Consider the following 17283-nt stretch of genomic DNA (forward strand, 5'->3'; position numbering starts at 1 on the left):
TCTGTATCAACAATCTGAGACTGTGGTCATAAAGCCTACCTCTGTATCAACAATCTGAAGCCCAAAATTTAGTAGCTTATAACATGAATGATTCATTATTTCTCATGATTTTACTATCTGGCCTGGACTCAGGGGGGGCAGTTCATCTGCTTGACGTGATACCTGCTGGGGCCAGAACATTTGAAAGGGCCTCTCATTTTCTAGGACGTTTCTCCATGTGACCTCCTTCATTCTACAGGATAACCCGGGCTTCTTCCAAAGTGTCTGGTTGAGCTTTTAAAGTTCAATCTAGAAGCCACACTCAGTCTTCCAAAGGTTCAGATTCCATAACCATCTTTACTGCCCTCAAATACTCACTGGAAAACATTTACATTTGGAAAGTGTTCCATTGATTCCTTTAACCCCCCCACTGTTGTATCCTTATGGTATCTCTGATTTTTTACAATTAGAAATTATACAATGTGAAACATTCTTGTATTATGTCTTTGAACTCTCTAATTCTATTTCACTGTATTTCTTTAATTTCCTTGAAGGTATGATTCATGGAGCACAGGCTCCTTCTTTCTGTCAAATGACAAGATCCTATTAACAAACCCTTCTGTGTAAATATTGCTGTGGGACTCAGTGATGTTGCACAAATCGTTCCTTCTGCCTCTGTGACAACTGTGTTCAGAAACTCACTGTTGTTTAGGGAGCAGAATTTTGAATGTGAGGTATTTAAGCTTTCCTTTATTAGCCAGGTGACCTTGTGCAAGTCATTTCTGCTTCTTGGAATTTAGTTTCCTTAAACTAATTTTGCACTTTAAGTTTTGATACCTGGCCTGTAATCCCAGCACCTTGGGAGGCTGAGGCAGGTAGATCACTAGAGATCAGGAATTCAAAACCAGCCTGGCCCAACATGGCAAAACCTCATCTCTACTAAAAATATAAAAAATTAGCCAGGCATTGTGGCATGTGCCTATAATTGCAGCTACTCAGGAAGCTGAGACAGGAGAATCGCTCAAACCAAGGAGGTGGAGGTTGCAGTGAGCCAAGATTGTGCCACTACACTGTAGCCTGGGTAACAGAGTGAGACTCTGTCTCAAAAAAAAAAAAAAAAAAAAGGTTTGACATCTGATTAATTTGGGTCAACATATAGATTCATTTTTAGTTTCAAGAAAAATATCATTTTGATAACAACCAAGAAAAACAGATTAATCTTGGCACTTTGTCTGGATACTGGTCACACAGGAGAGTAATAATATCTGTAAGAAAAAAATTCTAAACAAGAAGGCTATAGTTTATCGGCAGCAAAAGGTTCAAAGGAAAGGAAACACTGAAGAGCTTGCATTTAAATTGTTCAGCTTTAGTCTCACTTCATTACTTTTTAATGGAAACTTCTCAACCATATCATTTCTGTAGCTTAGCAGGGTATTTTAAATACATAAAGAAAGTTAAAAAAAAGGGAGAAATGTTTATAAGAACATATTTGTATGAGCTTATATGTTTTAGCAGTCTTATGCTGTACTTGCACTACACAGATACCATTGCATTTAGTTTTAAATGATGTTCAGGACCACACAGGAATAAGATACGTAGTCTTTCATACATTCCCAGGCTTTATTCTTCCATGATGCTGGTGCAGCCAAGCCTCCTATGAGAGTGTAGAGAACCATCAAGAACATGCAGGGAGTGCAAGGAGGTGTGGGAGCAAGGGTATCAACACATCATTTGTGCCCTCCATTCGATGACCCATGATTCATTTGTTCCATAGTTTTTTTTTTTCCCGCTAAATATTTTAAACCAGGAGTTGGAACGGTTATAACAGCAAGTACAGTTTCCTTCTAATTTTTCTCATCAGCCCTCAGGGTATGGAAAAGGATTATAGACCACTCATGTAGTAGTGTAAAGGCAGCTTAGCATGACTAGCTCCATTTTGATCCCTCTGCCCCCGTCCAGTGATATCGTTAGGTTAATTGCTTTTGCTTATCTCTTCATGTAGGGTGAGCTAACTATGGAAGGAATTTAGTTTATAGTTTATAGCAAAGATGACAATAGTCCCTTCCCAAAACTAACCACCAAAGAGATAAAGAGAGTATGCACAGAAGTAACAACATTATGTTACAGATTTAAAGGAGCATTGTGACCTGACCAGTGACAAAGAAGTTTTACAGCTCCCCCTTGGACCCTTGCTGCAGCCCAGATCACCTCTTGACCTCAACCACCTCCCTCTCCCCTTTCCTCTAAGATAAACGGAGACTCAAATTCTATGAACTTAAGATGATTCTTTCAAACACTAGTCTGCCATCTTCTTGGTTTGCTGGCTCTTGGATTAAAGTCACTTTCCTTGCCTCAGCGCCTTGTCTCTTGATATATTGGCTGCCATGAAGCAAGCAGTATGGCTTTGGACTCAGTCACACTCATCATTCTAAATATACTTTAGTCACTTCTGAGAGATTTAGAATGTTGGTCTGGAAAAACTAAACATGGTCTGGACCAGGCTTTTTATTTTCCTGGGAGTTTCCTGAAGCTCATTCAACGTAACCTTTGTGCAGATGCACAGGTCCACAGGTAGTGGTGTGAAAAAACAGGACCTACGGTGGGCTTGTTTCTGTCTAAACACGCTTGTATTCCTTTATACACACTCCAGGGCAAAGACTGAATGTTACGCTTAAAGACAGATATACCAAGGAACTCAGCAGGTAGCTTCTAGAGAAGCAATGCTTCATAATCAGCTTGGAGTTTCTGAAATAATTTGATCACTCCAGGAGGCCAGAGGATGAGATGAATAGGAACATTTTTTTTTTCTTGTCAAAGCATAGAAAACCAGGGTATGCTTGATTTGAATATGCTGTAAGTCATCTTTCCTCCTTCAAAATTCGAAGCTTCTAAGGGTAATCCTTTCTCTTTACACTGTGTTACTTGGTTTCAAGATTTTCAAAGTTTATCTCAAGCCATGCTGTGGTAACTTGGCAAAACCAAGGGAAATCCAGTATGTCATTTGCAGATAGTTCTTAGGTCTGGTTGATCCATTGAAAATCTCACCACAGGGGACATCTTACCTATTAGTTGATCTTCTTGTTGACTCTCTGTTGGGTCTTTTACATTGTCAACCTGAGTATTCATTTCAACTATCACCAGAAAAAAAAAAAAGTTAAATATTTATTAAACCTAAATCTCTGAGACACATTAAAATGGCCTGTGATTGGATACTTTACTGATTTCCTATCTGATGCCTCTTTTCCATTTGTTTTCATTCTTTCAAGATTTTGGGACAATTCTTGTAGATTTTTACTGGCGGAGGTAGAGGATAAACCTCAGATGTCCCCTCCAAATGTCACGTTGAAATGTAATCCCCAGTGGTGGAGATGGGACCTGGGGAAAGGTGATTGGATTACAGGGATGTATCCCTCATGAATGGTTCAGCGCTATCTCCTTAGTGATGCGTGATTTTACATGAGATCTGGTTGTTTAAAAGTGTGTGACATGTCACCTCTCTCTTGCTTCTGTTCTGGCCATGTGAGATGCATGCTTCCCCTTCCCCTCCCATCATGACTGTAAGCTTCCTGAGGTCCTCACCAGAAGCAGATGCTGGTACCATGCTTCCTGTAAAGCCTGCAGAACCATGACACCATTAAACCTCTTTTATTTTTAAATTCTCCAGTCTTGGATATTCCTTTATAGCAACATAAAAATGGCCTAACACAGTGGAGGAGGGCAGGATTGCTCTTCACTCAACTGTAGAAGCTGAGTTGTCCCTTCAGACCAGATTTCTGTGTTGACAGTTTGGATGTACATATTGTAATTCTTGGACAAATTCAAAGGCTTTAATATCTAAGAAAATAAAGGAGAAGGCAAAGCAAAGCAGATCACTGACATGCAGAGAGGTAAGCAGCTCGCTCCAAAATGTCAGTATCAGGCCTGCTTGGTCTGCCATACTTTCAATTTCAGAATTCAAAACAGACCTTGCAGACTTGCCGATGGCTGCTGCAGTGGCAGTGGGCAGCCGTGAAATAAAAAAGCAGACCATCTAGCCAGATTCCATAATTGTGCTAAAACATGCGCTTTTACTTGACTCAGTGTATTCTATGTGAGCATTTGCATAAAAATAGAATGCATAATTACTGCCATTCTCCAAAAGTAGCCCAGAGCAACCATAGCATTCACTCGACAAATTTCCAAGGGTCAGCAGGTTTAATTAGATTGATATTTTTTCAAGCATCAAAGCCCACATTATAAGCTGAGAGACTGAATATACAAATAGACAATGGCCAGATCATATATGATGATAGAATTCTGACTTAAACCCTTTGTAGAAGTTAGCCTAGGCAACCAAAACACGGTCTCTGCAGCAATTGACTCAGAATGATCAGGACTTGGTCAGTGACTGTCAGTGTACCCATTTTTCGCCCCTGCTTCCAACTTGGGACCAACCAGGGAAAGCCAAATGTATTCCCTCATAGAGTCACTTAAGGTGGCCCACTTCCAGTTAGCCATGTCCGGCTTCTCTATGCCAACAATCTCCAATCAGAGGATGCTTGAAGCTCATTCAACATAACCCTTTTTTAACCTATAAAGGGGGTTTTCCCATCTCTTGCTTACCTTTGAGCCTGCCAAACACAAGTGATAATGGCCACCCTTGCTATAGTTAACTTTGAATAAGTAACCACTGTTTCTCCTCATCTGGGCGGTTTTCATTTATTGGCACAAAACCAACAGCCTAAATCTCTCTTTTAAATGGTGGCAGATGCTGATTTTCACACTTCAAAGAGGCTTGAAAGAGAGAATGACATTATATGGCGTCCACCAAACTCTCTCCCAACAAGGAAGGTTTTAAAAGCAGGTCTCCTTTTTCTCACCTGCAAACTGTCCTGAGTTTCTAATGATGTGTGAACTCATTTTAAACCCCATAAGTAAATTGGCCAGATGCAGCAACCCTATGTAAGTATAAGCATTAATCCACTCTCCAACCTGGTCCACAAAGTTATTGTAAGTTCACCCTTCTCAGTGTGGGAGTGTGCAAGATGAAATGCAGGACAACATTCCGTTTCTGTTTCTTCTTCCAACCAAGGGATGCCAGTTCTAAAACTTACTAATAAATGGTAGTATAAAAAGCATCCCATCATCAATTAAGTTTGGGAAAAGCAACTCTAAAGTTTCTTTACTTCTAAGACTTCTGAGAGCCTGCAACCTCTACTGCGTGTGCTGAATCTCCAAGTGAGGATACAAACTCAGTATTTTCCGCATTTACTTCCCTTTTATTCATGGGCCTGAGACTCCTCAAAACCTGATTTGTTAAGAACCATGTCTGCAGCGTCACAACCAAGCCAAAGCACATTTAGTTCAGCTGCTCATAAATAACATGTGGTGGCTCCTAATGGATGGGTCTGGGACTTATGGGTAATGCAGGCCCATGAGTAAAAAGTCAATTTGGGAAATATAAACCGATGGGCTTATAATTAAGGGAGGCAATTCAGGTGATGATAAGCTGGTGGGAGCAGGGAATACCTGGTATAGGAAATTCTATTTAAAACTACAAATATCCACCATTGGCTAAATTTTTTCTGAGGTCATTATCAACTCAAAGTAATTTGTTTTTTTCTTTTCCTTTAGCTAAAATAACCCAAATGGCGAGATACTTATTACATCAGTTACGCTCAAATAGTTGTTTCTCTAATGCAAGTAATGGTATTTCAAAAGGCTCTTAGCATTGTTGTGCAGGGGAAAGGGATTATTAATATTCCTGAGGTTCAGACACTTTAGATGCTGACAAAATTAGATTAAGCTTTTTTGTAAATTTATTTTTAAGGTGCTTTTGAGGGGTCACTATGTTTTTAACCAAGGCATCGAAAGTGATCCAGTGGAGTGAAATGATGAAGTTCTAAGAACAATCTTAGCCCAAACCCAATGGAGCAGGATAACAGTAGGCTAAGTACCTTTTACGGAAGTAAGTGATGCTTCCGTAAAGTTCACTAGGTCAATTTCAGTTCAGTTTAGTCTTGGAATTATCTATTGCAGCCTCGGAATTGTAAGATATGATTAAACCAAGACATATGCTATTTTAAAATAGCTAGAAACAGGTTTTTAATTTTTTTATTTTCATTTTTCAGAGAGGCTGCCATTTTTATTAGTTTCTAGTAGAAAATGGTTTTTGAAATTTACTACGTTCTAACCAAATACGTTGCTTTATGGAACAGATAGCTCCTTTAATCCTAGACTACACATAGACAATGTGCCAGATTTGTAGTCTTCATGGGCTCCAACAGCTCAGAACCTTACCATCAGGACCTGGAGTATTTTCTAGGTCACTGGAGCCTTCACTTTTCCCAGGCAGTCTAGGTGTGTCCTTGCCTAGAGCTGAAAGAGAAAAAGACCACAGTCTTTTTAATAGAGTTTAATTAATAGAGAATTATAACAGCCTGAGGGCCAATCATTTCTGTCGCCCTCTATTGCCCTTTTAAATTCGAAAATACTCCTGGGATTCAACTTCTTTTGCAGAAAAGGTTAAAAGAGGAAACAGTGGGTTGAATTGCTTGAAGTGCTCTTTAATTTGTAAGAAGATCACATATTTACATGTATGATTTCTCAAATTAGAAATCTGGTAGCATGACAGCAGGAAACGTTGATTTCCTCAGAACAACCTACAGTTTAAATTTAGGGAATTGTGTCTGTATGCATGGGTGGGTGTGAGAGAGAGTTTATGTAGCTTAACCTTAGCCGAGGAAAAAGTGAAAATGTATTTTGCCTTAGGTATGCCTGAAAGCTGAAAGATTCATTCTCCTGGTAGTGAGAGTTTTTGTTGTTGTTGTTGTTCGTTTTTTAAACAAACGAATGGTTTAGTTGTTTCCTTAGGAGACCTCTAATGCTGCCATTTTGGATTGCTGAGAATTTTAGTTGTTTGTAGATTTCCTTTGTGGCTGGACTCTATTTGCACAGCTTCCTAAGGTGCTTTAATAAGATGCTTCCAAGTAAAAGAATTGTGTTTCATATTGTAAAAACATTTCCAGGTATTCAAAAGGACAGCCATTTCTTGCTTCTTAATCTCTCTTACATTTTTACAACTTGAAGAGCAAGGACATTTGTAAATACAAATGCATATATAAAGTGCTAGAAAACCCATAATTTTAAAGGTTTTATGGTTCCTGTACATTTTTAAAGGGAGGGTTAAATTTATTGTCATTACTTGATTACTTACTGTGCCCAGAGTTTGTTAAACTTCATGTGCCTATTGGTAAGAAGGAAGCAAGGAAAGGAAAGCTCCGGTTTATAATCTCTTCAAAGGAAGAGATCTTCAGAGGTGGAATTTGTACTCTTAGTAATGATTTACTGAAGCTGACAATTAAGAAATATGATTTGAAGGTGACTGGGCTCTGAGCTTAGGTAGATGAATGGCAGAGAGGTCATTAATGGGCGACATATAAAACAAGCAGAGTGGGAAAAGCAGCAGGACGTCTGAAGGGCAGGAGCATTAAGTGAGATATCAGACAAGTTTTGCATCTAGCACTAAGGAGAGAATTATGAGGAGATAATTATGAATTAAGCATATGAGTGTTTGGGAGACGCCAAGATAGAGTAACATTCATAATAAGAGAGTAGTTGAAAGAATTCAGGGAAAGGATAACACAAGGGAAAAAAGGACTCATGGTCTCCTCAGTTCTTCAAGGACAAGACGAAAGTCACTGTGTCCATAGTGCTTTCCACTGGTTTCTGAGAATGAGGTAGAAAAGGAAAAACAAAACTTGGAACTTCCAGCTGGACTTGTCAGCACTATGTAATATCTTCCTCACACTGCCTCTTCTAGAAATGCGCCATTTTTCAATTGCTCATCAACATACTCCTTGAACACACAATTACAGAGGAAACCATTGGTGAATTCCCTGAAGCCCGGGGGCAGGAAAACTTTGCTAAGTATGCCTTAGAACATGGAAATAATAGGGAGCAAGAATGAAATATCTGACTTTATAAACATAATCAACTTGTTAATGAAAAAAATGTTTAAAAAGCTAAAAATTCAGGGAAAATACTTGCACCTTTTATCACAAAGTGCTACTAAAATCTTTAATATATAAAACCTTCTAAAAGTGGAGATGAAGAAGACCACCAACGTAATAGGAAAATGGGCAAGAGATTTAAAAGACAGTTCATAAAGGAAGATATACAAATGGCCGATAAAACACATGAAAAGGTAATTCAGTTTGCTAACAACGAAAGGAATGCAAATTAATATTACAACGAGAAAGGGATTTCTGTCTAAAATGTGCTGTCATGCTGCAGACTAAACCTCTACCAAGAACAGCTAGAAACAGCAGGTGAGTGCCACGAATGCAGGACAAACCTGAGGAAATGAAAAATGATGAAGCTGACATGAAACTGTCTCAAGAAGTTGAATAGAACCTGCAGATGTTTTGTGAGGCTAGGGGCAGGGAGCAAAACTTGAAACTTGGGGTCTACCAAGGAGAGGTACCCTGTTAAGTACCTCAGGTTTTCAGTGGGGTCCCCCGAAGGGTTATATCCTGAGGGTAAGGATGAATGTGAAATAGACCAGCTCTTTAAAAAAAAAAAAACCTGAAGTCTAACTTTTAATTAATAAAATTCCTGATTGAATTATAGTGCTCTGGTCTTTCCTACCTGGCTGTTGGAAGCGAAAGTAAATCTTCTTTGGAGGAAGATTAAAAGCCTCAAGTTTATCTCTACAGTTTTTCAAACACAGTAATTCCAGCGTTCAATACAAAAATTACCTGGCATTTCAGAGGACTAAAAACAAGTCACTGAAAACCAGGAGAATAAAATAGATGACATATGGACACGCATCAGAGATCCAGGTATTACAGATGCAACTTAAATAGCGATTAATATATATATTTTGGAAATTGCATGCCAAGTTGAATAATTTTTATGAAAATGTAATTTATCAGAGAACTGGATACTTTTTTAAAAGTCAGATGAAAATTCTAGAACTTACACACACACACACACACAAAGTTAAGAATTTGATAGGTGATTTTGACAGCAGGTAGACACAGTTGAAGAGGAAATTAGTAAGCCAAAAGTTGGTCAGAAAAATACATAAAGCCTAAACTGCAGATGAAAACCACAGATAAGAGTGAAGGAAGTATATGAGATAGGATTTACCCTATGTAAAATGGAGCAAAAGGAATATTTTAAGAGATAATATCTGATAATTTGCCAAAATTAATGAAGGACATCTCAAACCAGTGTTTCAAGACTCTTATGATTCCCAGGCAAGATTAATGAAAAAAACTATCACTCAGTCCAATCATTGTAAAACTACTGAAAACCAACATTAAAGAAAGAACATAAAGTTATCTAGTGAATAAAGATCCATTAACTTCAAAATAACAACAGTAAGACTTACAGATAAATTCACAACAAGAATAATGAAAGCCAGAGATAATGCAATGACATCTTTGAAATGTTAAAGAAAAAACCTTCAAATTTGAATTTGAACTAAAATATTTTTCAGAGAATACAGCTGAGAGAGTTTGGTATCCGCAGACCTATGCTGAAGAAACAGTTTCCACTACACTCAAAAATAGATTCCAGGTAGACTATGGAACTAAATGTGAAAGGTCATGTGGACAAAGACCTTCACATCATTATGCAAAGCTTTCCAACAGTGGACAGAGCACCAACCATTGGCGCAAAATAAGCCAAAGCACTCCTGTACAGAATATCTAAGAAATAAACATAGAAAAGACAGAGACAGACATGTCACAAAAGAGGATATTGTGGCTAGTCAATTATTTTCAGTGACTGTGACCAAATCTCATAGCATTTAAAATCCTTGGCTTTTTCACTAGTAAAATGATTATAAAATATTCCTACTCATCTTAATTTCTTGGGACATTATCAGAGCTATTCAAAATATAATAATATTATTTATACAAAATGATTACTGTTGAAAAAAATTAATTGATAAACTCTATCTAAACATTACTTTCTTGATTCTTTTCTTAGGGTCCTTGTTTGTGATGGCATCTAGGGGTACCTATAGCTGATTCTTTCAGGGAATATCTTTCTAAATTGTTACTCTCCATGGTAATAACCCTGGTTACATTACTATGGAGAAACCCTTCTGGTATCACAGAGAACTTTCAGTCTAATAGGAATAATTCTAGTCTGCTAAACAATGCTCAGTGAAATAAGAGGATACAAAACACTTTCAAGGGCTACATAAGAGAGAGGAAAAAGTTGAAGAAAGCAAAATGCAAACGACAAAATAGTGAACATTTAAATTTTTTGTTCTATGCTTGTCTTTCTAACCTCATTTCACAATGGAATGTGTGAGAAATGTTGTGCCACTGTATTAGCATAGATTAGTATGAGATTCAATGGCAGATTTGGAATCTATGAAAGAGAGAGAAAAAAAAAACAGAAATCAAAGTTGTTGCTCTGTATACAGCTATATTCCTGGAAGAGAGGGAAGTATAGTCCGTCAGATTTGCTTTCCAAGATTCCAATTCCATGGGATCTTGAAAGAGATTGTTCATTAATTTCATGTCATGAGTGCACATGAGGTTTTCATGTATGTGTGTGCATGTGCTGTGAATATGTGTATGTGTGCAATGGTATGTTTATGTGAATTTGCGTGTGCACGTGTGTGTGTGTGTGTGTGTGTGTGTGTTTGGAAAGAGAGAGGAATGACAGACATTTCTTAGTCTGACATGCATGTGAAGCTGGTACTATCCTAATAGCTTCTACACTGCTGGGCAGTGCAACTGACTGCCCTACAGAAATGAATCCATTTCACATATACAACATAATCTGATAAAAACAAAATGGCCTCTGTGGCCTATTTATTCCAGTTTGCCCCTCTCTCTTTCCATTTTGATTGCTGCTGGTTGAAACACAAACAAGAGGTACATTCCAGAGCTCCTAGCAGGGGATAAAAGATGCAGAAATAGAAAGAGTCTGGGACATTCAGTACCATTTTCATTTTCTGTCAACAACTGCAGCCCTTGATTATAGCAACTTTTTCTAGGTTAGTGGAGTTACATAAAAAGTGATGAATGAAGCAGATGTCATCATAGAAGAAAAGATACTGAGATGCACACAGAATGTACTTAACTTGACTTTTAAATGCATAAACAAGGAGAGATTTTGGAGGAGTTCTTCAAGCTTCTCTTTTGAGATGTGTATTGACAATAAACTTCACACAACAAATAGAATTCCAAATAATTATTTTGCAGAATCTATAGTTGCATAGTTGATATGATAGGTACAGAGAGCAGGGCCTGTCTGAATTCAGTTGTATTGAATTAACGTGGTATTGACTCAAAGCAAACCTTCTTGAACCACCTTGACAACTTTTGCCATACCTATGTTCCGACTTCACTATTAATGTAACCGGACTAGATAATCAGTTCAGAAATGTTTCCTTCCTACCTGCCACCTCATGGGAATCTGCTTATCTCTCTCGACACCGGGCTTGCTTACGAAATTTGCTTTGGCCAATGGGATGTTGGCAGAAGTGTGTCAAGGAGAGACTTGAAATGCTTTTGACAGTCAGGGCTTTCTTCTTAGGCTCCTACCTTTAACCTCAAGAACAACATGCATTAGGGGCAGCTCATCCAAGGAGGATGAGACTAGGACTCAGCTCACAGCTGAACATACTTCCTGGCCCAGACTATTTGCAGCTGACCCTAATGTCTGTGAGCAAAAGAACAGACAACTGTCCTAAAACCCCTGAGGCTGAAGATGGTTCGGTATGAAGCATTATTGTGGTGATAGCTAGTTAACACACCTAGTAATACACTTTTAATAGAATCAGTCCTAAATTTTTCTTAATTTTGTCCCATAGAAATTACAGCTATGAAATTATGAGCTTCATTGGTGGCTAATTTTTTAACATGTCATAATGTGTTAATCTCTACATCACCTAAAATCAGCTATCAAACGACAAATGGTGCATGTACAAAACTTAAAGAAACACTGAATAAATGTATACAGAGAAGTCCCTTAACAGGCTAAACTCTGCTCACTTCTTTTCCTCTGGGTAGATACCCAGTACTGGGATTGCTGGATCAAATGGTAGTTCTACATCTGAAAAAGATACTTGCACATGCACATTTATAGCAGCACAATTCACAATTGCAAAATCATGGAACTGATCCAAATGCCCATCAGTCAACTAGTGGATAAAGAAACTCTGTGTGTGTGTGTGTGTGTGTGTGTGTGTGTGTGTATCTTTGTGTGTGTGTCTCTGTGTGTGTCTTTGTGTGTGTGTCTTTGTGTGTGTGTCTCTGTGTGTGTCTTTTTGTGTGTGTCTGTGTGTGTGTGCATAGATGCTTTTCCACAAACTGCTCCTTATAGTCAAGTCACCAGTACTATCTAATCACCATGTGATTCCAACAGCCATAAACTAAATAAATTTAACCTCTAAAAGAGTATTTCAGTCCTTGATAATGGCATGGGTTTATTCATTCGCATAGCTGTAGTAATGTCCAGGTATTTTATGAAAATCCATGGGGGTGGAAGGTGTAAACACTCTCTCTTAAAAGTTATCCAGTATGAAAGGAGGCAATATAAATATATAAATCATATATATATATGTATACAGGCAGTGCTCGACATAATGACCACGGTCGGGACTGCGGAACAGTCATAACACGATTTGGTCGTAAGTCGAGTAGGCTATATGTACAGTTGAAATGGTGCACGCGGAGATGGTAGTGCTGCCAGAAGCTGGTCCACACTGTTGTACGCCCAGCTGGGCAACGATTGCACTGCCAGACGCGGAGCAGTCGTGGCTAGCGATTGTGGTCGTAAAGTCGAATGGTCATAAGTGGCATAGGTCGTAAGTCGATCAATACCTGTATATATATATACGATGGAATACGATTCAGCCATTAAAAGGAAAGAATTAACAGCATTTGCAATGACCTGGATGAGATTGGAGACTATAATTCTAAGTGAATTAACTCAGGAATGGAAAACCAAAATTGGAAGGTTATCACTGATGTGTGGGAGCTAAGCTGTGAGGATGCAAAGGCATAAGAATGATACAATTAGGCCGGGCGCGGTGGCTCACGCCTGTAATTCCAGCACTTTGGGAGGCCGAGGCGGGTGGATCACAAGGTCAAGAGATCAAGACCATCCTGGTCAACATGGTGAAACCCCGTCTCTACTAAAAATACAAAAAATTAGCTGGGCATGGTGGCACGTGCCTGTAATCCCAGCTACTCAGGAGGCTGAGGCAGGAGAATTGCCTGAACCCAGGAGGCGGAGGTTGCGGTGAGCCGAGATCGCGCCATTGCACTCCAGCCTGGGTAACAAGAGCGAAACAATGGACACTGGCGACTTGGGGGGAAGAGTGGGAGGGGGACAAGGGATAAAAGACAACATATATGGTACAGTTTACACTGCATGGGTGATGGGTGCACCAGAATCTCACAAATCACCACTGAAGAACTTACTCATGTAACCAAATATCACCTGTACTCTAATAACTTATGGAAAAATAAAAAAAAATAGCGTTTAGACAGAATATAATATCAAAAACAGAAAATAAACTCTGCTCACTGTGGTATGGTTCTAACATGGAAGAAAACTGGTCTTGGAGTTTAGGGCTTCTGCATGTACATTTACCTCCCAAGCTCAAATGGGAGAAGGCTATTATTACACATGCATAGACATAAATTTATGTTCTTTTTGAGCTAATGATTGTTTAAAAAGATGAGCTCAATTAGACTTCCAAGACTTCCAAGTTAACTAGACTTCCAAGTTCAATGTCTAGTTCTAGAGTCCAAGTGCAAGTAAGTGAAAGGAGATCAAAGACCAATTTAATGAGGAATAACAAAGCGTCAATAACAACAGCAGCTTGAAGAGCAGCTGAGTCTGTGGTATACTGTGCTGTAACGATGCTTCCCCACAAACTGCTCCTTATAGTCAAGTCACCAGCACTATCTAAAATTGTCATCATGTGGTTCCAACAGCTATAAACTAAATACATTTAAGCTCTAAAAGAGCATTCCAGTCCTTGGTAATGGCATGGGTTTATTCATTCACATAGCTGTAGTAATGTCCAGGTTTCATATGCAGATATTTTGTGAAAATCCATAGTGGGGGAGGGGGTAAACACTTGCTCTTAAAATTCATCCAGTTTGAAAGGAGGCAAAATAAAACAGGTAGCAATTTAATCCACTCTCCTGACAACAAATGCCATTCAACAAACCACAGCTGTAGCCTCTATAAATTCCTTCTCTCACTGAGTATGCCTTTGTTTCTTCTCTCTCTCTATATCTCTGCCTTTCTCTTGTTCCCTCCCCACTTCCTTCCTTCCTTCCTTTCTGCTTCCCTCCCTCCCTCCTTCTTCCTCTACCTTTCTTATAGCATCCTAGTTTTTTCCCTCTTTCCTTCCCTCCTTTATCCATTATTCTTTCATTCTTTTTTTTCCCTCCCTCTTTTCTTCCTTCCTTCATCCCTCCCTCCCTCTTTCTTCTACCTTCCTTCCTTCATCCTCATTCTTTCCCTCCCTTTCTCCCTCCCCACCTCCTTTCTTTCTCCTTCCCTCCCCTCCTTTCTCTCTTCCTTGAGTTTAAGATTTACTGTTATGGGCACCTTCATGTTTAATGAAGATCTAATTAACCAAAGCAAAGTACAATTTAATGAGCTACTAATGTCTAATTTTTTTAATGTCAAGTTTTATTTGAGGTATGAGGGTTCATGTGCAGTTTGTTTCTTGGGAATATTGCATGATGCTGAGGTTTGGAGTATGGATCCTGACACCCTGGTAGTGAGCATAGCACCTGATTGGTAGTTTCCTCCTCCGTCCTCTAGCGGTCCACATTGTATATTGTTCCCATATTTATTCCATGCATGCTCAATGCTTAGCTCCCACTTGTGGGTGAAAACATGCTATACGCTAACTATTAAAAATAGTATGCATTTATTTCTAAATAGAAATAAAGTCCAGTAAATCTAATCCTTAAATAACTGTAGTGACATTAAAAAACAAGAACAGAAAGGACACTTACACATAATTAGCATATTCAAGCTGCTCAGAAAATTGCTGATGAAAAGTGACCCTAAACAACTCTTTCCATATTAAAATTTTCCCATTGTCTTCCCAGAAAAAAAATAATGCGCACAATTCCCGTCTCTTTTATTCTTTCTCTTCACTCCTCTCTCACTCTTGCCCTACTTCATACCCTCTCTCTTCTCTGTTTTCATTTATTTGAAATAGAAATGATACTTTATATTCTCTGCCACCTGGCCATTTTATGTTCTACATATATATACGTATTTATAATATGTGCATACTTTATTAATAGGTATTAGTATATGTGCATTGATTAGTATTGCATTTTAATATGTGCATTGATTTTAATGCCTATTCAATATATGCATTTACTCTCTATCAGTGAGCATGCCATTGTAATCTATGTTAATATCTCATTGCATAGATATGAATATATCATAATTTCTTTATCCAGGCCCACATTGGTGGACTTGGGATGTGTTTCTACATGGTGGCTTTTACAAACAGCTTCAGTGAACATTCTTGCACTTATATTTCAGCAAGTTTTGTAAACATTTCCCGAGGATAAATTCTGAGTGAATTTCTGGATCTGGTGTATGCGCCCTGTTAATCTTAGTAGATGTTACAAAATTTCCTTCCAAAAAGGTCAGATCAGTCTGTGCCCCAATTAGGGTATGATAATGATAATGATTTCTCTGTAATCTCCCAGCAGTGAGTATTCTCCTGCTTTTCAGGGAAGAAAATAGTATGTCCTCATTGTTTCGATTTCTATTACATGATGAGTGAGATCACCCTTTCTTCCTCCGTCTATGTCTTTTGTCATCTGCTTTTATGTTTTACCAATTTTCCTATTTGATTTTTTTCCCATGAATTGATTTTCATATATTCTAAACTAAGACAATTAACCTTCTCTGTTTAATATGTTGTGAATATTTTCTCCCGGAATGTCATCTTCTTATTTTCTTTAAGATACGTTAAATAAATTTAACTATGATTTCTTCTAAAAGTTTTAGGTATTTTTAAGTGGCATGTTATGAGCCAATATAACCATAAAATTGTTTCTTTATTCAAATTCATTAACTTATCAAAGATGTGTTTCAGGAGGAGATTTTGGTACTGATTTTTTGAGACGTGATTTGCCCTTTAGATCATCAATTCCATTTCCCTTTGTTTTAAAACATTTTCTATTCTATACATTGACTTCTAAATTTCAGGGACACCAATCATTTTTATATAGAACAATTTATTTGTTTTCTCTTCCATATATATTATTTTTTTCTAATTGTTTTAGAGTTATGCTCTTTTTCACTGTGAAAATCTCAACCTTTTTTCTTTGTCAGTAATTCGGTCTTTGCTGTTCTTAACTGATTTATTTCTCTAAGAGTGGAAAATTTATCTCCTTAGTTCTTACATTTCAGATCAGTTATGTTATTTTTAGCACCACAACTTCAAGCTCGTTAACATTCTTTCGAAGTTCATCTGTGGTCACTGCAGGGAATTTGGATTTTTCTCTTGGGTTATGTTTTCTTCCATAGTAGATTCTTTACCTGCCCTTTCCTGGGTTGCATGCTCACTTGCTCTCTTCCTTCCTTCCCTCTCTTTCTTGGTCAAGGCTTCAGTGTGCTTGCAGGGTGATGTGTATGGCACATGCATGTTAGCAAGCTGCTCCTTTCTCACCTGGTCTGTGGCATGGTGGTCCTGCAGCAGCCGCCTAGAAGTGTTTCATTTGGAGGTTTTCTTTGGGAGGAATAAAGCAGCCAGAGAATCTACCATGTTGGATTTCTTAGCAAGTATGGTATATCCCATGCCCAGCCCAGGTTCACCCTAACTTTGTCTACACGGTTGCCATCTTGGACTTCCATAGTCGGGGCTAAATTTAGGGCTTGGATAGTGGGCAATATCTTTGAATCTTGGATAGTTCTTTTAATTCAATATGAGACTCAGAACTTTCCAGCAGAAAGAGTCAGCCTGGGAGCTCCTCTATTCTCTTGTGCTGTTTTCTTTCTTAGCCTTCCACAGTAGCAGGTGATAAACCGTCTCTAGCCATGTCTGGGGGTGAAGGTGGCTTCTTCTTCAAGGATGCATTACCTGGGGCCTGCCAGCACCTCCTTCCCTGCTTCTTGCTCACCCCAGAGATCTTGCCTTATATGTCCTCTTAAATTTTTTATTTTGTGAAGTTCCTAGTATTTTGTTAGAGATAATTAGTTCTAGTCATTTGTTATTGGTCTGCCTTTCCTCTCCCATTTTCCTTCCATTTGGAGGTGTTGACATGGATAAGTACAGTGAGTTATTCTTGTTTCTCT

The 17283-nt window shown here is 38.4% G+C and overlaps 1 protein-coding gene across 1 annotated transcript in view; it reads right to left on the reverse strand.

The window, feature by feature from the left end:
* MACROD2 (mono-ADP ribosylhydrolase 2) overlaps positions 1-17283 on the reverse strand; it is a 2026697-nt gene that overhangs the window by 1658 nt on the left and 2007756 nt on the right. The window contains exons 16-17 of the mRNA XM_039479347.2: positions 6259-6336; positions 3042-3110 (exon numbers count right to left, since the gene is read on the reverse strand). Coding sequence (XP_039335281.2) covers positions 3042-3110; positions 6259-6336 — 147 coding nt within the window. The remainder of the gene's footprint in view (positions 1-3041; positions 3111-6258; positions 6337-17283) is intronic.

This window comes from Saimiri boliviensis, chromosome 9 (assembly GCF_048565385.1).
Source record: "Saimiri boliviensis isolate mSaiBol1 chromosome 9, mSaiBol1.pri, whole genome shotgun sequence".
Lineage (NCBI taxonomy): Eukaryota > Metazoa > Chordata > Mammalia > Primates > Cebidae > Saimiri > Saimiri boliviensis.